This window comes from Pongo abelii, chromosome 14 (genome assembly GCF_028885655.2).
Source record: "Pongo abelii isolate AG06213 chromosome 14, NHGRI_mPonAbe1-v2.0_pri, whole genome shotgun sequence".
Taxonomy (NCBI): Eukaryota; Metazoa; Chordata; class Mammalia; order Primates; family Hominidae; genus Pongo; species Pongo abelii.
This window is the reverse complement of record NC_071999.2, coordinates 28,599,708-28,623,202: the sequence shown is the minus strand read 5'-3', so window position 1 is coordinate 28,623,202 and position 23,495 is coordinate 28,599,708. Positions and strand designations below refer to the sequence as shown.

The following is a 23,495-nucleotide window of genomic DNA, read 5'->3' as shown; positions in this document are numbered from 1 at the left end:
TCTAATTAAAATTTTTTTAAAAACTTCATTTCAAAAACACATTATATACTTACCAACTGAAGATAGAAATCTCCAGGACTATTTATATGACAAACCGTTACTGAAACATCTGTCATTTCTTTAGGCAAAATTGGTGGATGATAGTGAAAAGTAGTATTTTTTTCAAAGTGACTTCTTAGTGATTGTGACTTAAACCTAATTAAAAGCATAATGAAAAGCGTAAGCAGGGTCTCACCCTGTCACCCAGGCTGGAGTGCAGTGGTGCTATCATGGCTCACTGCAGCCTCTACCCTCCTGGGCTCAAGCAATCCTCCCACCTCAGCCTCCCAAGTAGCTGGGATCACAGGGGCATACCACCACACCTGGCTAATTTTTGTAGAGACAGGGTCTCCCTACATTGCCCAGGTTGACCCTGAACTCCTGGGCTCAGGCGATCCTACTGCCTTGGCCTCCCAAAGTGCTGGGATACAAGTGTAAGCCACCCTACCTGGCCAAGCCATTTTCTTAGTCTCTTTTCTCTCAGTGACTTGATCTAAAGGAAGGACTTGTACATGTACTGACTTATTTACCAAAAGCACTCGTCTTCCAATTTCTTTCTTCTAACATTTCTTGGTGTTGTCTTCAATTATCAAACCAGGTTAAATAAGATATCAAGTCTCAAAACTTTAGAGCTAGGCTTTCATGTCGTACTTAGATTCAAAGCTGCTTCTATTTTTTGTGTTACATTGATATCTGTGGTCTGTGTCAGCTGAAGGGTCTCTGTGGCTCCTTCCAGATCCAAGACTACTTGTATTTTTCTAGAATGGAACCTGCTTGGGTTCCATTCCCAATCACCCAGTGTAAAAATTAGAATCTTTGACTACCTCTATGGTTACTTAAGTCATCAGAAATGATGGACAGCCTAGGCACTCTGGCTCACGCCTGTAATCCCAGCACTTTGGAAGGCCAAGGTGGGCAGGAGTTCAAGACCAGCCTGGCCAACACGGTGAAACCCTGTCTCTGCTAAAAATACAAAAATTAGCCGGGAGTGGTGGTGTGTGCCTGCAATTTCAGCTACTCGGAAGGCTGAGACATGAGAATCTCCTGAACCTGGGAGGCAGAGGTTTCAGTGAGCTGAGGCTGTGCTACTGCACTCCAGCCTGGGTAATGGGATGAAGACTCTGTCTCAAACAAACAAAAAAGAAATGATGGACAAAGAAACTTTAAACATCTATTCTAGATTCATACATTGAATATAGGGTAGTGATCATGAACTCATTCCAAAGGCTACAAAATTGAGGAAAATTTAGGAACAGTTAAACTATAATTATTGAAACCAGCATACAGCTGCTTATAAAGTTATCAAGAGTCCAAAAGATGTTAGGTATTTACACATACTTTATATTTTGAGCTACCTTAATTTCTCTAATTTTTCTAATTTTCGTTTTTCTTTACAGACAGGGTCTCACTCTGTCACCCAACCTGGAAGTACAGTGGCAAGAGCATAGATTGAACTCCTGGGCTCAAGCAAACCTCCCACCTCAGCTCCTGACCTGAGAAGCTGGAACTACAGATGCATGCCACCACGCCTGGTTAATTTCTTTTTGTATTTCGTTGTAGAGATGAGGTCTAGCTATGTTGCCCAGGCTGGTCTCAAACTCATGACCCCAAGGAATCCTCCCTCCTTGGCCACCCACAGTGCTAGAATTACAGTTGCGAGCCGCCCTGCCCAGCGTATTTTCTTAAATCCAATTATCTGAATTCAGTTTTCACAGACAACAACTGTACTTAGAAAAGTCTAACAGCAATATTTTTCACTTCTTCAGGTATGTTAAGGTTTACTTTAGAGACATGGTTTTTAAAGACAAAATCTGCTACTCTTATTTATAGCTATAATCTCAAAGAATATTTAAGTTTTAATAAGTTACTTACTTTGCTAGTTCCATAAAAACTAGCGCATCTCTAAGAGACACAGGCATATCACTGCTTATTTTATTCGGTGGTGGTTTTTGCAGATCTACAATAAGCACACCATCTTCTTCTCTAAAAACTTTCATTGAAACAGCCTTGTTATTTACCATTTTCAAAAATTCCACTTTAGCTTCCTCTTCCCAGCCTTCATTCTGTGCAAAAAAGTAAAATTCCATAGCAATTAGTAATTATAAGTATTACTAATGTTACAATGTTCTGGATTTAGGTTTGTACCAACCACAGACGCAACTGTGAACAAACTGAACCAACCACAGACATTAGGAAAGAGCCAGGGCAGGCCGGGCGTGGTGACTCACAAGGTCAGGAGTTCAAGACCAGCCTGGCCAAGATGGTGAAACCCTGTCTCTACAAAAAATACAAAAATTAGCGGGGCGTGGTGGCAGGTGCCTTTAATCCCAGCTACTCGGGAGGCTGAGGCAGGGGATTGCTTGAACCCGGGAGGCAGAGGTTGCAGTGAGCCGAGATCATGCCACTGCACTCCAGCCTGGGCGACAGAACAAGACTCCATCTCAAAAAAAAAAGAAAGAAAAGAAAGAAAAATAGAAACAGCCAGGGCCACAAACTTAGGGGCAGTCTTTATGAATGTACAATGTGTGTATACCTTCACTTTATAAATATATTCTCAAGGTTTTACTTTAGAATTTAGTTTCACTTTTGAATATTAATATGAAGGTTATAAAGAAAGATCTCAAAATGAAAGAAGTATTCAATTTTCCACTTAGATGAAAATTCAAAAGGTAATTTTGAAAGTATAGGTATGCCTAAAATAAAATCTAAAAATTTACAATCATCAGTTAATCTAGCTTCCATTACTAGCTGCATAAGATTTATGCTACTTAAGTGATTTAAAAAAAAAAATCCACCCACTGGGCAAACAATTTTTTCTTTTGAGACAGGGTCTTACTCTGTCACGCAGACTGGTGTGCAGTGGCATAATCTCAGCTCATGCAATCTCTGCCTCCCAAGCTCAAGAGATCCTTCCACCTCAGCCTTCATGGTGCACTACCACGCCAGGCTAATTTTTGTGTTTTTGGTAGACAGGGTCTCACCATGTTGCCCAGGCTGGTCTCAAACTCCTGAGCCCAAGCGATCCTCCCATCTCGGCCTCCCAAAGTGCTGGAATTACAGCCTTGGGCCACCAAACCCAGCCAAAAAACTTTTTATGTTGATCTTTGAACATTTAAGTACCATATCAAAAGTAAATTTCAGGGTCAAAACCAGAAATTCCTTAAAAACAAAAAAAGTGAATAGCTTTCTGAAGTTTTTATGATTATAAATGTAAAATCTACTCAGTGTAAAAAATGTGAAAAGTTAAAAAAGAGAAAATTATAAACAAACACTCACCATTTTAAAGAAAAACCAGTGCTATTACTTTTGTGTTTCCTTTTTTTATTATTAACTTATTTGTTATTTCAAGTATGTGTTGAATGCCTTCTATGTGGTATGTGATCTGCTAAATGCTGGGAATACAATGATGAGCAAAGACAGACTCCTCTGCTCTCATAGACCTTGTAAGAATACAACTGCTTAACATGTATTGTTACAATTTCTGTCTCTTAAGAGTTTACAATCTTGCTGGAGAATAAATTTTCATAAATAATACAAAACTCAGAATGCAATATGGCCATTAAATAGGTAATAAAGGGCAATGGAAATATGATAGAGAAACACACACATCATAAACTTATTTCTCTGTATAGTTGACTCCAAAATTACTGGTTTACTTGGATACTTAACCAATCATTATGTTAATATATGCTTATTCAACTCAATTTCCCATTAAAAATGTTTTCAATTGTGGAAGCCGAAGTTCATTTCCTTTTCTATTAGAACTAATAGTTTAATATGCACTATGTATTTATCAAGATTACTGGTTCCCTGAGCCTATACTTAGCAATCTAATTAGCAATACATAGCTAAAATTGTAATAGCCTCTGAAGGAAAAAATAATTAAAGTCTCACTTACTGAATTCTGTGGAACAATGTCTTTCAATGAGCATGGTTGTGCTAACGGCTGGATGTCTTTTAGCAGCCCTTCAATATATGGTTCAGATTTCCTTAGAACCAGACATAAATCATTTAGTGCAATATGCTGCTTAGCAGAGTGTTCTGGTCTCACATGGGTATCAACAACTCTAGGAGAAATTCAAGTAATATTTATTGAAAATAATGCTTCAAACTTAAATTTGTTTTCCCCCATAGAAGGTATGCATTTCTAAGTATAATTTTTCTTAAGTTACACCTTTTAGAAAGTTATATTCCAAATTAATACTTTCTTACTATATAGACTTAGTTTAGCTTCTATAAGCAGAGACACTGTTTTCCTCCACAGAAAGAAATCTCAGCTACATTTGCACTTTCATATACTCATGCAGTTTGAGCTTAAAGAAGATAATGACACTTCCCCCCATATAAATCTATTTATTCATAAAGCTATAACCATTAAGTGATCATGCTATGGTTAATACTGGTCCTTACTACAGAAACATATCAGTTTGTATTATTTTCCTAGAATACAGAGAAAACCATTTAAAATAGCTACAGTGAGTTAGACAGTATGACACTTTAAAAAACATTAATGAAATTAAAGAAGTCTGATTAAAAATTTAACTCAATCATCTGTTGCTAACTGTTACATTTAAAAGAATTAGTTTCTGTATTATTCCCTGCTTTAAAGTGACATAAGAAGAGTACTTAAGTTTGGAGTTCCTTTTCTAAGCTCTCCATCTAGTAGTACTGGTAAATGATAAAATTTTACTTATCAAGACAACTGTAGAGCAAAATAATAAAACGTATGTCTTGGAAGTTAAGAATGACAAATTACTCCTCTCTACCTCTAATTTCCTTTATTCTTTAACTCCACCTCCCTCCAAAATGTTTCTAAGCAGGCCAAGGATACATATTATAAAATATCATACCCTGTGACAATCAGGACTTCAGAATTTCCAAAATCTACCATGAATATTTGCATTAGTGCAACTTCATGGACAAATAATCTGGTTGGACTACAAGGTTTTCTGGTATTTTTACCCTCTATTGGAATTAATTCTGTGATAGTTCCTCGACACCACATTCCATTTTTAATACTGTTGACAAATATTCTTGCACCTAAATAATGAGGGAAACAAATCATTATCAACATTTATCAATAAAAGCCACTTCATAAGTTTACAGACACGTTAGTTCTACCAGGAAAAAGTCTTAATTCATTTATTTACTGATGATATAGTACTGTGTTCAAGTGCTATGAGAAAGATATAATACAGCATATTATGAAAGTTTGTAATACAGAAACAAGCTAAATAGGGAGATAAACACCCAAAGAATACTAAGTTAGCAGTCACTTAATGAGGACCTGCTTATGAGCAATAAGAACAAAGATGAATGAGACTGTCTTGCCATCAAGAAGCTCAAGAAAGGAAGAGAAACAGGCAAATTAATTACCATAATTACACTGTACTTACAAGCAAGACCATCTGTCTTTGTGATGTACACATGTACACTTACTGACATACACATACTAAAGTTTGTAATGAGAGAAGAAACAATTATCTTCTCTTTGTAAAGGGGAGTGAGAGTAAAACAATGAAAGGTAGCCTGTGAAATGCCAAAATTATTGGCACCCAGTGGTGTTCAGAGAAGAGGGAAGATGAACTAAGGACTTAGCAGTAGAGGAAGACCTTTGTAGGGACCAGTTGGATTACAAATTAACAGCCAGGAAAAAAGAAGATCAAACAAACAAACAAAAAGGCCCACAGGTGAATGCTTACTATGAGCTCAGAAATGTTCTGTGTTTTGTTTGAATTCACTTACTCCCCACAACAACCCTATGAAGGTAGTGTTTCTATCATAGGTGAGGAAAACTAGGCAGAAAACCTAATCTAGCCCAACTCACATGGCTACTTAGAAGAAGTAGCAGGAGAACTCAGGTAGTCTTAGAGCCCATTTAAACTACATATTTTGGAAATGAATCTGGTAAATTCTGATCACTGATTATATACAGAGAGATGCTGTGTAATCTCTGTATATGCTAATAACAACAGGATAGTTGAAAAGCACATTATAGGCAGCCTTTTAAGTCCTACCAAAACGTTTGATCTTCAGTTTGTCAGTGACCCTTCTCTTATTTTGCTACACTACTACACCAACATTCTTAGTTTTAAAATATAGTAAATCCCCACTTAATGTCATTGATACATTCTTAGAAACTGTGACTTTAAGCAAAACGGCATAACAAAACCAATCTTACCACATAGGCTAATTGATATAAACAAGAGTTAAGTTTCTACGTGTATTTCTGGTCACAAAAACATCATCAAACTTATAAAGACCCCAAACACTTCTAATATTAAATACTGAAACAAGTGTGAGCTAAACGTACATTTAAGAAAGATGAACAAGTAAGATATTTACTCAATTTTCGGTGAATCAGTGAGTGATGGCAGTCACAGTGGTAGTGGGTTAACTCAAAGAATTACAGCTTGCAAAGTGAGAATTGTAGGGAGTACCTCCTGGCACCACAGTTCAAAAACAATCATAAATAAGGTGGATTCACAGAGTGCTTTTGTACTGCATCATTTATTGTCATGTATTTGTATAGTTACCAAATACTTTATGAATTTTATGATAATATATATTTATTTATTCATTCTCCAACTCGCTTATTCTAGAGTCGAGGGTGGCTGAAGCCTATCCAGGCAGCTCAGGGCACAAGGCAGGAAACAATCCTGGTCAGAACACCATTCCATTGCAGGGTACACACACACACACCCTGGTCAGAACACCATTCCATCGCAGGGTACGCACGTGCACACATACACACACCCCCTGGTCAGAACACCATTCCATCGCAGGGTACGCACGCACGCACGCACACACACACACACACACCCTGGTCAGAACACCATTCCATCGCAGGCTACGCACGCGCACGCACACACACAAACACACACACACACACACACCCACCCACACACACACCCTGGTCAGAACACCATTCCATCGCAGGGTACGCACGCGCGCACACACACACACACACACACACACACCCGGTCAGAACACCATTCCATCGCAGGGTACGCACGCGCGCGCACACACACACACACACTCTCTCTCTCTCTCTCCCCCCTCCCTCCCTGCCACTCAGACTGGGACAATGTAGACACACCAATTAACCTAACGTGCGCATCTTTAGGATGTGCAAGGAAACCAGAGTACCTGAAAAAATCCACACAGACACGGGGAGAATGTGCAAACTCAACACAGACATTTGCCCAAACCAGGAATTGATTTTTTCTCATCAAAATTATAATGAGATAATGTTATCTGAAGACCTGCTGTATATATTCTATAAAATTATTCTTTCTTTCAATGGATAAAAGTCTGCTGAAGTCATTTACTGTTCTTCATAATGAAGTACAGAGGCAGGAAAAGGGAACAAGAGGATACGCTCCTCTGCTAAATCAACAATTCACATGTCTTCCCTTATCACTAATTTCTCAAAATATGAATGAGTGTTTTAATCAGTTATATTTACCTTGCCAACATAATTATCATTAACAACTTAAAGCACAACTTTGGCTTTCTTAGAACATTTTCTGAAAATAAGCTATTTTTGGCATGTATTACATTTTAGACACATTATTTGCAACCACAAAAATCGAATTCAGTACTACATTCCCCTCCTCTTAGATACTAACAACCTAATGTTCCCAGCTCACATGGCATAAATGTTATTTTTTAAGTTTTAGAATTACTATTCATTTTTGTCAAAGTATATGATGATCCTACTCTTCTGATATTCTGAAAAGCTACATAGATGAGCTGAGAGTTAATCATACTTTTAAATGACTATCAATCAAGACTAGACAGATAAAACACTTTCTGTATTAGTTATATATAGGTATTGATTGCTACTAACATAATGAGAAAAATACTCTATTAATACAAATGAATCATAGCTTCATCATATTACAAGGTACAATCAAATTCAGTCAACGTTATAAGAAAAATACTCGTAACAAAAGCCCGAAGCATGGCAAATTCACATATTCTCACAATTAAAAGACTGACTGAATTTACAATTATCCTCTGTAGGGCGCTGGGAATGGGTGCCACAGGACTCCTGAATCTCAGGTGCTCAATGCTAGCCCCAACACGCACACACAGCGAGCAAGAGACTGGAGTTACACAAGAAGAATCATCTTAGAGGCACAGTTCTTCATGGAGACAAGGGGATAGGCTACATAACCTGTCATGGGTTTTGTAGTTTTAAAAGCAATTCGCCCTACTACATAATGGAGTTTCTGTACATATCTCACTCTAAAAATGTACCAACATTCCATCTTAATCCTTAGCTAATTTGCCTAAATAATTTATGTTAAATAATCCTAAAACTTTTATGCTTACTACAAATGAACTTAGAGCAAAAATCTATATTATAAGTCTTATGTGGGTTGGCCAAGTTATTATAATATTTAAATAAATTTGATACTTTAACTTGGATTAATATTTCATTACCTAGTTCCAAAATGTCTGAAGGATCAAGGTGTGAACTCCTATTGCAAAATTCATTCACCTTCTTCTCCAGTACTTTGGCGTCTTTTATTTGTGAATACTTCCGAATGTAGAAATGGCAAGGATCTATTACATGGCTTACAAAAACTAGCTCTGCAGAACCTGGATAAAAATATTTAAGCCACATTAATAAACCATGAGTTAGAAAATAATTCATGAAAGCTGAACAACCATAATAGCCTCTAAAAGAATGCCTTATGGCATTGTGAACTCTGGGAATACTGCACGTAGGCCCCAGGAAGTAGTCCAAGCCCTAAATGATTGATAAAACAAATGGATCACTTTCAACAATGAATTCTTTAGTAACCTGAACTGCAAATACTTCATAATACTTGTAAAATATGCTAAATAAGTGAAATCACAGTCCATGTGATAGTTAAGATTCTAAAGTCAACATATATGCTGTAACTCTACTGTATTACAAAAGTTGTTTCTTTATGAACATATTTGGAACTCAGAACCCCTACTGATAATGATTAGGTTTCTAGGATAACCTACAAAAGCCAGCTCCATCTATACTCTACCTATAGAACCAATACAGCTCATAGCCACTCTGACTCCCAAGTCTTATAAATCAGATGTGAAAAAATGTCTAGGCAAAGCCAAAGTACTGAGCAGCATTTAGGGGAATGTGTGTGCTTTTTGGTGGGGTGAGTAGAGGTAAAGAAAGAAAATTTTCTTAAGACAAGTGTCTTCACTAATATGAAAAGATCTCCAAAGTACAATGTTAAGGAAGGAATGCAAAAAACAAAACAGTGGTATGCTACGTTTTGTGTAAAAAAAAAAAGACCCCCCCCCCCAACCCCCCGCCACACACACATAGAGAGAGGGAGGGAGAGAGGTTTGGAAAAATAATTTGTGTGTGTTTATTTATAAATGCATGAAGAAAATGTGGAAGAGATGGAGACATTGAATAGAATGGGAATAGGATGGGGGGAAGTTTCACATAATATTTTAATATATATTTAATTTCTGAATGAGGTAAATGTTTACATGGTAAAATTGTTTAAAAAACAAAGACTAGGAGGAGTGGAAATGAATATAGTCAAGTATAGGTAGATGACAGAAACTGAACAAATGGATCATTTTAACTATCCAACAGAAAATATAAAGAATAATGCCCATATTTAGGGTGTGGTAAAAAGATAAACACATACAACTGGGGTGACATCTGAGAGAAGTATAAATTTCGGAAATATTCCTGGCTGCGCACGATGGTTCACGCCTATAATCCCAGCACTTTGGGAGGCCAAGGAGGGAGGATCGCTTGAGGACAGGAGTTTTGAGACCAGCCTAGCCGACATGGTGAAACCTCATCTCTACTAAAAATACGAAAATTAGCTGAGGATTGTGGTGCGTGCCTATAATTCCAGCTACTCTGGAGGCTGAGGCACGAGAATCATTTGAGCCTGAGGAGGTTGCAGTGAGCCAGGATCGTGCCACTGCATTCCAGCCTGGGCAACAGAATAAGACTCTGTCTCAAAAAATATTTTTTTTATTGGGGGGAATATTTCTGCCAGGGTCAAAACATTCATTCATTCATTCATTTGAGATGAGAGGTCTCACTGTTACCCAGGGTGGAGTGCAGTGGTGGGATCTCAGCTCATTGCTACCTCTGCCTCCCAGGCTCAAGTGATCCTCCAACCTCAGCCTCCTGAATAGCTGAGACCACAGTTGCGCACCACCACACCCACTTATGTTTTTGTACTTTTTGTAGAGACAGGGTTTCACCATGTTGCCCAGGCTGGTTTTGAACTCTTGAGCTCAAATCATCCACCCGCCTCGGCCTCCCAAAGTGCTGGGATTACAGGTGTGAACCATGGTGTCTGGCCCCAGAATTAAAACTTTTAACATTAGAAAGTAATATATTTTAGTTATCAGTGAAATTCACTTTACTTACTACCTCACACTAGGTAAGAGTTACTTACTACACATACAGTAAACTCCACTACATCAAGCTCAGACAGTTGTTACAGTACCTGCTTTTGATCCAAAAGGAACAGATGAGTTTTTCTGAAGAGGCTTTTTTGGATATCTAGGTGTCTCCCCAAGATCATCTGTGCCGCATGCTTCATCAAAATAAGAAATAAAGACAACTTGTACTAACTATGTTAACAATGACATGCTAGTTTTTAAAAAGCTGTACTGAAATTGGCAAAACACTGGAATGGCAACACCCCTTGTATCAATGAATAAAGTTATTACAGGTATCTTAAGTAATTGAAACATCAATGATAATACAGTGGAAAGAAGTGTGTCCTTTTCTAAATTGTAATTCTGGAGAGTCAACCAATAAAATAGACAACGGGTGGGAGAAAATAAAAGCTGATCTTGAAAAATGGTCTTAAAGGAGACTATTAGTATAAAACTACATAGTGTAGTATCTCACTCCATGTTAATGGAAAGAATACTGACATTAGAAATCTAATCAAATACAACTGTGATATATTTAAATGTTATAAAATAGATAACATTATAATCATGATAGTTTATATAAATCTCACAACAAAGACTGAAGAGAAGATGTTCTTAATTCAAAGAAAGTAATAAAACTATGTCCACAAATCACATCTCTCTGTTATTTATATCTTTTATATAAGGCTTATATGTGAGAACACTAAAAAACTCACAATACCCTAATTAAACCAGATATTAATTTATACCTCAGAGGTTAGCTATATTACTGCATTAACAATAAAAATTATCCTAACTCTGGAAAATGTGAGAGTAGGGGCAGGGAATGAACAGGTTTTAACTCATAATGAGGAGTAAGATTATAACAGCAATTATATTTCTGTTAAATGCATGGACGAAAAAGGTACCAACTGTGTCTAATTACAGATACAAGATCTTTCCCCTCTGCTTCTACATTTTTACTTACTTTCCATGTTGTCTTCAATAATTTCTTCAATTATCACATCAGGGCTAGATCCCATCTGAGGTAACACAGCAATGGTTTTAGGGGATGCTGTTGCAACGTCTTTCTGTGGCTGGAAGTTTTTTGCTTCTAAATGTATATCATTTGTCTCAGGTTGCAAAGGAGGTGGTGGTGCTTCATTGGTTAGGACAGACATGTCAACCTTTTTCTTTTCTAGTCGTGGGTATGTATCGTAACAAGAAAGTCCCTTTTTGTTATTATATTTCTTTTGAACATTCTGTCTAATTTCATTTTCTTGGGGATAACATCTGTTTAAAAATACAGAGATATAAGCTATGAATACAGAGGTATATGGTACAACCATGAATAAGTCACTAGAAACTCCCACCATGGCCATTAATCTGAATCTTTTGGGCATGATTATTCAATAGCCACTAACCCACTGCCAGTTACTTATCCATTCTACTCCATATTTTTCTATTTTCTCCACATATCCAGACAGTTTTTAGGCTATCAAATCTACAAGTATAGAAATTTTAAATGAGATAAGATTGGGTTTCATGAACTTTATATTTTAGTTATTCCATGACGGATTTAGCTTCTTCACAGATCACTGTTTAAGAAGCCACTGTGGAAATAACGACCAACAAAGCCAACTGGACTTAGCAATGATGCATCTTTATCTGCCTCTTCCACCAGAGGACATACATTTAACTAAGTAAAATTGATATATGTTGAAGTCCAAACACCTGACAGTCATACATATGTACACGACCTTGCAATCTAAATATCTCTTTTCATAACAATTCTTATTAGACCTGAGACATGCAACATTATTAATCAGCTCCAGTGTCATAAACCTCTGCTTTGACTTATACAACACCACTTCTGTTCTCCTTCAACTTCTGTCTGCTCCTTCTCAAGTTTTTTTTTACAGATTACCCTTTCCCTGCTTTAAATTTTAGTATCCTTCCAGGGTACTGTCCTTGACCTGTTTGAATACCTGCTTTTACTGTGCAAACCCATGGTTTAACTACCATTTGTAATCAGTACATGCAGGTTATACTAGGAAAAAATTTAAAAGGCAGCTCTCAGAGTTAAATTTAAAGTAGAAGATCAGTACAGATGCTTAAAGAGGCAGAATAGTTTTTAGTATCTTAGAAATGCTGATAGTAACCATATTCAAGTTGTGAAAATGTCAAAAACAACATATTGATTGCAAAGGTTGTTGATTATCCATGTAAGCATAAAGTCAAGTCACAGCAGCAAATATGGGGCAGGGCTCTCCCAAGCGTGGAGAAAGATGACTGAGCCAAAGGACTGGTATTCCACTTCCTCTGGCAAGGTCTTCCCTCTGATGGAGAGGAATATAATCAGCTATCTTAGCCTAATTCTGTTAACCTATTTGATTAATTTTATTCCCTTTATTCAAAAAAGATTACCAAAAAAGTAACTTCTGACAAGTTAGCTCCTCAGTTCTAGTCCCTGTTTACAATTATATTTATCCATTAAGTTAACAAACTGGCATTTTGACTACACATCAGTTTTGTGACCTTGGCTTATATGAATTTACCTGGCTTAGAGTATATACATCATCCTATGTGCTTCTGAAATGGTAATACTGTGAGCCAGATTAATTTGTTCCCTAAGGTAACAAATGTGTTGCTTTTCTTGGGAGACCATTTCCATTGGAGACAATCCACCTACAATGAAAGAACTTATTTCTCTTTTGGTGGTTTCTACATCTATATTCTGATTACTCCTAAACCCAGAATCAAGACCAAGATCTCTTAAGTTTCAGCATTCATATCCAATTAAGCTGTACACATTTCTCTCCAGAAAGCTGATAAACAGTAAGTACTCAACATACTATCTTCCCCCTCCCAACTTACTTTGCTTCCTGTATTCCTAATCTTGATGAATAATACCACAATCCATCGACTTAGTCACCAAAGTGTAACAAACCATTGATGATGCTTCCCTTTTCCTCATGCCTCACGTTCAAGCATTACTCAGTTGTATTAATTTTCCCTATTTTGCATTTGTCATATCTATTCTCAGTCCCTATCCAGTGCTATTAGTTAAGTTTTAGTTCTCATGAGTTGCTGAGTTTACTGATATGATGGCCTAAGTGATCCTTCAGCCTTCACTGTCATCCTCTTAACGCCAAATAATCCCCCAAATGGCCACCAAAATTATCCCTAAAAAATGTAATCTAATCATTTTTACTTTCATGCTTAAAACCTTTTAGTGGCTTTCTACTCCTTAGAACTATACTGTACAACAGAACTTTTGGTGATAATAGAAATATGCCGCATTGTCTAATATAGCAGTGCTTTGGTCTAAATGTTTCAAAATTCATGTTGAAACTTAATTCCCATTGTGGTGACATTAAGAGGTGGGGCCTTTGGGGAAATTAATGATCAAGTAATGAGGGCTCTGCCCTCATGAATGGATTTGTGCCTTACAACAAGTCTGGAGGGAACTAGCTTATGCCCTTTTTTGCTCTTCTGCTCTTCCACCGTGTGAAGATAGTTATTTGTCCCTTTTATGCTCTTCCATGCTTTATGCCATGTGAGGACACAGCATTCGAAGTGCTATCTTAAAGCAGAGATCAGGGCCCTCACCAGAAACCAAATCTGCCAGCATTATGATCTTGGGCTTCTCAGCTGCCAGAACTGCAAGCAAATAAACACCTGTTCTTTACGAATTACAGAAGAATAAACAACATCTGTTCTTTTTAAACTTTGTTATAGCAGCACAAATAGAATAAGACAGGTAGTCACTAACAACATGTGGCTACTGAGCACTTGAAATGTGGGCTAATGGAACTGAGGAACTGGATTTTAATTCTATTAAATATAATTTTAATTATATAATTAAATAATTATATAATATAAATAATTATATAATTAAATATAAATTTAATTAATTTATGTTTAAATTTAAATAGCTACATGTGATTAGTGGCTACCATACTGGACAGCATGGATCATAAGGTTCAAACATCATCAGACAGCATACAAAGTCTTTAGGACTTAGCATCTATGTATCCTTGGGGACATAGAGAATGGAATTATATACACCATTCCCTGAACCTAGCATGCTAATTCACTGCCCATATATTCACTGCCTATAAGATGCATACTTCCTTTTTCTCCTTACTACTTGCTACTTAATTTTAATAGATAAGGGGAAAAAAAAAATCTTTCCAAGTCCTGTTACCCCAGGAAGAACTGATCATTCCCTTGCTTTGCACCTCAAGTAAATTCTGCATACGTTACCCTAGCAATTATGCATTTTATTGTTTGCATGTCCTTCTTCCTCTACTTATTGTAATTTCTCGGACATTTATCTCAATATCTAGGGTGTTAGTGCCTAGCAGTGTTCAATGCTTGCTGACTGAATCAATCTCAAAGATAACTTCGACATGTATATTGCTGAATACTGATCTCTTCTAGGCCTTTTAAAAAACATTATATGTAGAATTTAACCATAGAAACTATTTTGCCCTTTATTTTTCAGCTTTTGAATTACACTAAACATCAATTCTTCTGTCTCTCAGATAATGTAGGTACTTTCAGACACTAATGGCATGTTACCATGCTTATAAATACTTACTTTGTTGAGTCCCCAAATTCAATCTTTCCCATATTGTTGAACATACAGATGATCTCACTGCAATTCACACTCAACCTATAATAAAACATTAACATATACATAAATGTTCTGATACAAATGTATCATGTTCTCTAAACAAAAATCAGTTGCTGACATTAATGAATTGAAAAGGAAACATTTAAATAACTTTCTAAGTTAGCACAAATTACACTTATCTTAATTTGGTTGCTAACTTAGTAAACATTTGTGACCCAAAATTTCAATTTATTATTACTTGCTATTTTAATACATTTAAGTTCCAGCACATCTTTATACTTGTTATGGTCTCCTGAACTATGATTTACTCACCTGGGAGGGTTCCTTAGTTGTGGAGAACTAACTTGTGCTAATTCACTATCTGAAGTTAACTGCAAAGTCCGGATAATCTAGAATTAAAAAAAAAAAATCATTCATGTGTGAATCTTGTCACAAATATTGCTGAACAGTAAGATTTTAGAAAGAAAACCGTATCTTTTAGGTATTTCATTAATTAATGCATTCAGGCTCAATTTGGGGCACTCAAAGGGATACAAATAAGTGTTTATGACTTTTGGAGATATGTATAAAAGGTAACAATAGACACTAAGAAATAGGATAGAGCTACATGATCAGAGAAAACTCGATCAGATTCATTTTGCAACTGTGTTGCCATCTTCAAGAGTTTTCTCCCTTTTTGCCCTATTTTCTTAGCTAGATTAACTAGGATAAAGACCAAATTTTATCATTTTTTCATCACCTAGTGTCGCACGTGTAATACATAGGAAACAACTATTATTGTTTTAGAACTAAAGCCTGGGACACCTAGCCAAGTAGGGTCATGGCAAATTCTCCTTTCATTTAACGTTAGAGACTTTGGAGGCAGGTAAACTAATGGCTTCTCTTCTATACATCTGATTATCCACAGGAAGTGAGATCCTGAAGATTCAAAGATGACTAAAGCAAGATCTATACCCTTAGGGAGTGAGGCAGAAGTCAGCAAAGATCTGTGATTAATCTCGTCCTGTCAAAGTATAAGAAACTTTTTTTTTTTTGCCCAATTCTGCCCCTTAGGCACATGATTAGATGACAGGAGATGGCTGAAGCTGTCTCTTGACTTGCACAATTTGGAAGGGAACTGGAAGAGAAAAATTTGACTAGGATTTTGAATTAAATTTTAACATTAAGAGTTGACAGCCATACCTAAATTGTTTATGTGAACAAAATAGAGTCCTATTCAGTTTGCTACCCTTATTTGTCCTCATTTTTTTAATCAGGTGTCCTAGAAACCTAAACTTTCACCTCAATGTCACCTTACTTGCTCTCAGATCAAGTGTTACAAAGACTTAATTGCACCATTTCCCTAACTGGTCAAAAATAACAAAAGGTCATATAAATTTTACAATGTCTTAGATTTCAAACATTATCTTATTATAACTTAGATTATCCTAACCTATATTGTCATCAATTTAGAATTCTAAATAACAATATAGGTTAGGATAATCTGAAAAACAAATTCTTGTCTTAAATATATTCCAAAGCATGTAAAATAAGCTACCACAGAAATAACTCACATTGTGAACTATTAAATTACCTGATTCAGGTCACAGTATGTTCTTAGAGAAGGTGATAATTGTAATGCTCTTGCTATGTTCATAGCTGCATTCAAATTATTTTTTTTCTCTTCAATGTAGCTTTTAGCCTCTATTAAATTTGATAGATAATCATCAGTAGTTCTTGCAAATTCTTCACACAGGTTCTTTTTCCTTCATTTAAGATTCCAAAGTTATTTTGCAGTATTTCATAAACACTTATAGAAAAAGTATATGTATAGTATCTTGAAGAGTAAGTTCAGTAGTTGACGAATTTTACATAATATGGTTAAGTGAGGCAAACAATAACTGAACTGTATCTGAAAGGGTACTTTCACTTGTTGATAAAATTAACATATAACATGGTAAATGAGGCATTAAATTGAACTGAAATGTATTATAGTTAAAAGCTATGTATACATAATTAGAGAAAAGCAAATTTTGTGGAAGGCAGGAGATTATAAGTAGAGACATACAATAGACCATCTAAGGCCTGGAGGAGAATCTGAGCTCAGACTCTTTAGGACATTAAGGCATATAAAAGCAGTTTTATATACAGGGGAATTGAAAAAGCCACACTGAGGCCCAGGCAAGATGCACGCTCAGAAAACATCTGAGAAGATCTTAAGCCTGACCTCAGGCTGATCTCAAAGCTCAGGGCACACACAACCACTCAGTGAAGGACTGTTACATCAAGAGCCAGTCTGCAAAGACAGGGGAAGGTAGCTATTTTCTCAAATGCCCAATTTCAACAAAAATACCACAAGGCACACAAAGGAACAGAAAAACATGACCCATTCAAAGGAAGAAAACAGAATAGTAAAAACAGTTCTCAAAGAAGCACAGGCGTTGGACTCAATAGGCTTAAAACAACTGTCTTAAATATGCTTAAAGAGCTAAAGGAAAATATGGACAAAGAAATAGAGAATAATCAGAAAAATGATCTAGGGGACAAAATGATAATATCAACATAGAGAAATTATATAAAATAGCCAAACAGAAATTCTATAGATTGTATTGAAAAATACAGTAATTGTAATTTTAAAAATCCACCAAAGGTTCTATTGTAGATTTGGACAGGCAGAAGGAAAGAACAAGCCAACTTGAATATAGTAGTCAATTAAAATAATGAAGCCTGAAAAAAATAAAAACAACAATGAAGAGAAGTGAACAGAGTCTAAGGTACTTGTGAGTCACTATCAAGCAGACTAATGTATGCATTATAGGAATCACAGGAGAAGAGAGAGACAAAGAGACAGAAATTATTTGAAGAAATAATGGCAAAAAAACTTCCAAAATTTGATGAGACATCGATCTATAAATCTAAGAGCTCAAGGAACTCCAACTGCTGAAGGACAAAGAGAATCCTGAAAGCTGCAAGAAAAATGCAATTTGTCAAGTACGAGGGATCCTCAATAATATTATCCGCAAATTTCTCAGCAGAAACCTTGGAGGCCCAAAGGCAATGTATATTTACAGCACCAAAAGAAAAAAAGCTGTCAAAGTATTCTTCAAAAGTGAAGGAGAAATTAAAATATCCCCAGATAAACAAAAGCTGAGGGAGTTCATTACCAGTAGACTTTCCCTATAAGAAATGCCAATGAAAGTCCTTCACGTTAATGTGAAAGAAGGCTATGCAGTAACTCAAAGCCATACAATGATAAAAATATCTCTGGTAAAGGTAAATACATGGGCAAACATAAAAACCAATATTAGTGTAATTTTCATTTATAATTCTACTTTTTATTTTCTACAGAATTTAAAGGACAAATACGTAAAATATCAATCTATCTTAACGGGTATACAATATAGAGGAATGTAATTTGTGACATCAAAAAAATAAAGGGGGGCATATTCGTAAAGCAGTAGAGGTTTTACATGCAACTAAAGTTAAGCTGTCTACTCAAAACAGATTGTTATAACTTCAGGATGTTATATGTAATCCTTATGGGTAACTATAAAAACTATTTATAGACTATGCACAAAAAGAAATGAGAAAGGAATCAAAATTTGTGACTACAAAAGAAAAAAATCAAGTAAACACAAAGAAAGGCAGTAATGAAGGAAATAAGCAACAACAAATAAGCCATAAAACACATAGAAAACAAACCAAATGGCAAAAATCCTTCCTTATCAGTATTTTAAGTGTAAATAAATTAAACTTTCTAATCCAAAGGCACAAATCTGAAAAATGGATTAAAAATATGACCCAACTATATGCTGCCACAAAAATTTCACTTTAGGTCTAAAGACATATAGAGGTTGAAAATGAAAGGATGGAAAAAGATAATACACGCCAATAATTTAAAAAGCTGGGGTGGTTCCACTAATTTTAGGCAAAACAGACTTTAATGTAACAATTATAAGCATATATGTACCAACATTAGAACCCAAAACATATAAAGCAAACATTTGCAGAATTAAAGGGAAAAACAGACATGTCTACAATAATAATTAGAGACTTCAATATCTCCCTTTCAATAATGGATAAAACAACCAGTGCAGAATCAATAAAGCAATAAATTACTTGGACAACACTACAGACTGATTGCACCCAACAGACATATTTAGGACACTATACCCAACAACATGAGGATAAACATTTTTCTTAAGTGTGCGTGTAACATTTTGAGACAGAACATATGTTAAGACCATGCTGACTAATGTTTAATGTTCATTAACATTTATTAGTAAGTCTTAATAAACTTAAAGATTGAAATCCTGCAAGGTATCTTTTCTGACTACAATGGAATGACCTAGAAATAACAGGAAAAAAACCCCAGAAGATTCATAAACATGTAAAAATTAAACAATATACTCCTAAATCCCAATGGGTCAAAGAATAAATCACAAGGGAAATTAGGAAATTATCTGGGGCAAATGAAGCAAGAACACAAAATTTATGGGATGCAATGAAAGCAATGCTGAGGGAAATTTATAGCTGTAAATATTCACATTTAAAAAGGAGCTTGCAAATGAACAACCTAACTATATACCATAAGTAACTAGAAAAAGACCAAACTAAACTCAAAGCAGAAGGAAGGAAATAAAGGAGAAGAGAAGAGATAAATATACAACCAAGAAAAATGAAAGCAAAAGTTTGACTTCAAGATTAGAATTAAACCTATAGTCACACTAAGAAAAGAGAATCAGGCCAGGCGTGATGGCTCACGCCTGTAATCCCAGCACTTTGGGAGGCTGAGGCAGATGAATCACAAGGTCAGGAGATCGAGACCATCCTGGCTAACACAGTGAAACCCCATCTCTACTAAAAATACAAAAAAAAATTAGCTGGGCAGGTGGCAGGTGCCTGTAGTCCCAGCTACTCAGGAGGCTGAGGCAGGAGAATCACTTGAACCCGGGAGACAGAGGTTCTGCTGAGCCGAGGTCACGCCACAGCACTCCAGCCTGACAGAGCGAGACTCCATCTCAAAAAAAAAAAAAAAAAAAAGAATCAAATTACTATAATCAGAAATAAACCGGGTACATTACTATCAATTTTACACAAATAAAAAGGATTAAAAGGCTATCATGAACAACTGTACACAAATTATATAACTAGGTGAAACAGACAAATTTCCAGGAACACATAACCTATCACAACTGACTCATAAAAGTATTAAAAAATCTGTACAGACTATGACTAAGGAGATAGAATGAGTCATCAAAAAAACCTCCCAACAAAGTTTAGCCTTGGACCAGACAGCTTTACTGGTAAATTGAACCAAACATGTAATAATCAACACCAATCCTCCTCAAACTCTTCCAAAATACTTGAAGGGCAGAAATGTTCCCTAACTCACTCTATGAGGCCAAAACTACCAATACCAAAACCACACAAAGACACCAAAGAAAACTGTTGACCAGTATCATTTATAACTATTGATAGAAAGTCCTCAGACGAACTAGCAAACCAAATTCAACAGCTTAGTAAGAGAATTATACACCATGACCAAGTGGGATTTATTCCTGGAAAGCAAGAATAGTTCAACATACAAACATTAACATGTGATTAATGTAACACACCACATTAACAGAAAAAAGAAAAAAGCCCAAGTGGTTGTCTCAATTGATGCAGAAAAAGGACCTGACATAATTCAACACAATTTCATGATAAAACCACTCAAACTAGAAGATGACTACCTCACTATAATAAAGACCCTATATGGAAAAACCCATAGTGAACATGATACTCAATGGTGAAGACTGAAAGCTTTTCTTATAACATCAGGCACAAGACATACCTGCTTTTGCTACTTCTGTGCAACACAGTAATGAAAGTTCTAGCCAAAGCGATTAGACAAGAAAAAGAAATAAGGTATTCAAATTGGAAAGGAAGAAGTAAAATCATCTTTCTGTAGGAAGTAAAATATTTTATTTGCAGATGACATGATCATACATGTAGAAAACCCTAAAGATGCCATAAAATACTGAAGCTAATAAATGCACTCAGCAAAAAAGTAGGACACAAAAATCAACATATAAAAATAAGGTGTGTTTCTACACAGTAACAATGAATAATCCCAAAAGAAAATTAAGGAAATAATCCCTTTTACAATAGCATCAAAAGAAATAAGAATAAACAAAGGAGGTGAAAGACTTGTATATGAAATTGCTGAAAGAAATTAAGACACAAAAAATGAGAAGACATCCCATGTGCATAGATTGAAACACTTAATATTGTTAATATGTCAATACTGCACAAAGTGATCTACAATTCAATGCAATCCCTAACAAAATCTCAATGATATTTTTTTGTGAAAATTGGAAAGTCCATCTTAAAAGTCCTATGAAATCTTAAGAGACCCTGAGAAACAATCTTGAAAAGGAACAAAGTTGTAGGACTCACACATTCTGATTTTAAAACTTACTACAAAACAATAGTAATCAAAACAGCATGGTACTAGCATAAGGAAAGACATACAGAACAACGGAATAAAACAGAAATCCCAGAAATAATCCTTCACATATATGGTGAGCTCATTTTTGACAAGGGTGCCAAGAACATTCAGTGGGGGAAAGGACAATCTTTTCAACAAATAGTGCTGGGAAAACTGGATATCTATTTCAAAAGGATGAAGTTGGATCCTCACCTTATACCATATACAAAAATTAACTAAAGATGGATCAAAGATCTAAATGTAAGAACTATAAAACTCTTAAAAGAAAACACAGGGAAAAGGCATCATGATGTTAGATTTGGCAGTGATATCTTGAATATGACACCAAAAGCACAAGCAACAAAAGAAAAAATAAACTGGACTTCATAAAATTAAAAACTTTTGTGGATCAAAGGACACTATCGAGAGAGTGAAAAGACAACTTACAAATGGGAGAAAATATTTGTAAGTCATATAGACAAAAATTTAATATTCAAAATATACAAAGAATTGCTATAACCCAATAGCAACAAAGTAAATGATCCAATTCAAAAACGAGCAAAGAGCTTGAATGAATACCTCATCAAAGACATACAAATGGCTGATAAGCACATGAAACGATGCACATTACCAGTCATTAGGAAAATACAAACCAGGCCATAATGATATTCCATTTCACACTCATTAGAATGGCTACCATCAAAAAAGAAAACAACAAAAAATAAGTGTTGGTAAGGGTGTACAGAAATTACAACCCTTGTGTATTGCTGGTGGGAAAGCAAAATGGTATATACAACCACTGTGGAAATCAGTTTGGCAGTTCCTTAAAAAGTTAAACATAGGCCAGGCACAGTGGTTGACGCCTATAATCCCAGTGATTTGGAAGGCCGAGGTGGGAGGATGGCTTGAGCCCAAGAGTTTGAGACCAGTCCTGGCAACACAGCAAGACCTCATCTCTACAAAAAATCAAAAATTAGACAGGTGTGGTGGTATGTGCCTTTAGTCCCAGGTACTCTGGAGTCTAAGGTGGGAGGATCTCTTGAGCCTGGGAGTCTAAGGTTGCGCCACTGTACTCCAGCCTGGGTGACAGAGCTAGAATCTGTATTTAAAAAAAAAAAAAAAAAGGCCGGGTGCAGTGGCTCACGTCCGTAATCCCAGCACTTTGGGAGGCCAAGGCAGGTGGATCACGAGGTCAGGAGATCCAGACTATCCTGCCTAACATGGTAAAACCCCATCTTACTGAAAATACAAAAAAATTAGCCAGCGTGGTGGCACATGCCTGTAGTCCCAGCTGCTAGGGAGGCTGAGGCAGGAGAATCCCCTGAACCTGGGAGGCAGAGGTTGCAGTGAGCCAAGATCACATCACTGCACTCTAGCCTGGGTGACAGAGTGAGATTCCGTCTCAAAAAAAAAAAAAAAAAAAGTTAAACAGAATTATCACATACCACTAAACTGTATGCTTAAGAACACTTAAATGGAAAAAAATACAATTACCTTTCCAAGAAAAAAAAAAAAGACATGGTTAAAAGGTAATTTGTGTACTGTATATTTGACTGGTATAACAAAATAAACTCATGCACATGACCTATTACTTGAATGTTATAATTAAAGACCAAATGTGAGATAGGACCAACATGGAGAATAGAGCATAAACAAATTCATTCATAGATTCAGCCTATGTTCCAGGCATCCTTTGGAATTTTTGTTTGTTTGTTTTTGAGACGGAGTTTCGTTCTTGTCGCCCAGGCTGGAGTGCAGTGGTGCAATCTTGGCTCACTGCAACCTCTGCCTCCCGAGTTCAAGCAATTCTCCTGCCTCAGCCTCCCGAGTAGCTGGGATTACAGGTGCCCGCCACCACGCCTGGCTAATTTTTTGTATTTTTAGTAGAGACAGGGTTTTGCCATGTTGAGCAGGGGCTGGTCTCGAACTCCTGACCTCAGGTGATCTGCCTGCCTCGACCTC

General features: G+C 36.2%; 1 protein-coding gene across 19 annotated transcripts in view; it reads right to left on the bottom strand.

Moving 5' to 3' along the window:
- Positions 1-23,495, bottom strand: part of LOC100434580 (RING finger protein 17) — a 144,786-nt gene that overhangs the window by 84,177 nt on the left and 37,114 nt on the right. For all 19 annotated transcript variants that reach the window (XR_008512872.1, XR_008512873.1, XR_008512874.1 and 16 more), the window contains 10 exons: positions 16,656-16,827; positions 15,395-15,471; positions 15,047-15,121; positions 11,429-11,733; positions 10,527-10,616; positions 8,491-8,649; positions 4,890-5,079; positions 3,938-4,106; positions 1,912-2,102; positions 54-195 (listed from right to left, as the gene is read on the bottom strand). Coding sequence is in view for 16 of the 19 variants with exons in the window: in XM_063714753.1 (XP_063570823.1) it covers positions 54-195; positions 1,912-2,102; positions 3,938-4,106; positions 4,890-5,079; positions 8,491-8,649; positions 10,527-10,616; positions 11,429-11,733; positions 15,047-15,121; positions 15,395-15,471; positions 16,656-16,827 (1,570 nt within the window). In the remaining 3 variants the exon portion in view is untranslated. The remainder of the gene's footprint in view (positions 1-53; positions 196-1,911; positions 2,103-3,937; positions 4,107-4,889; positions 5,080-8,490; positions 8,650-10,526; positions 10,617-11,428; positions 11,734-15,046; positions 15,122-15,394; positions 15,472-16,655; positions 16,828-23,495) is intronic.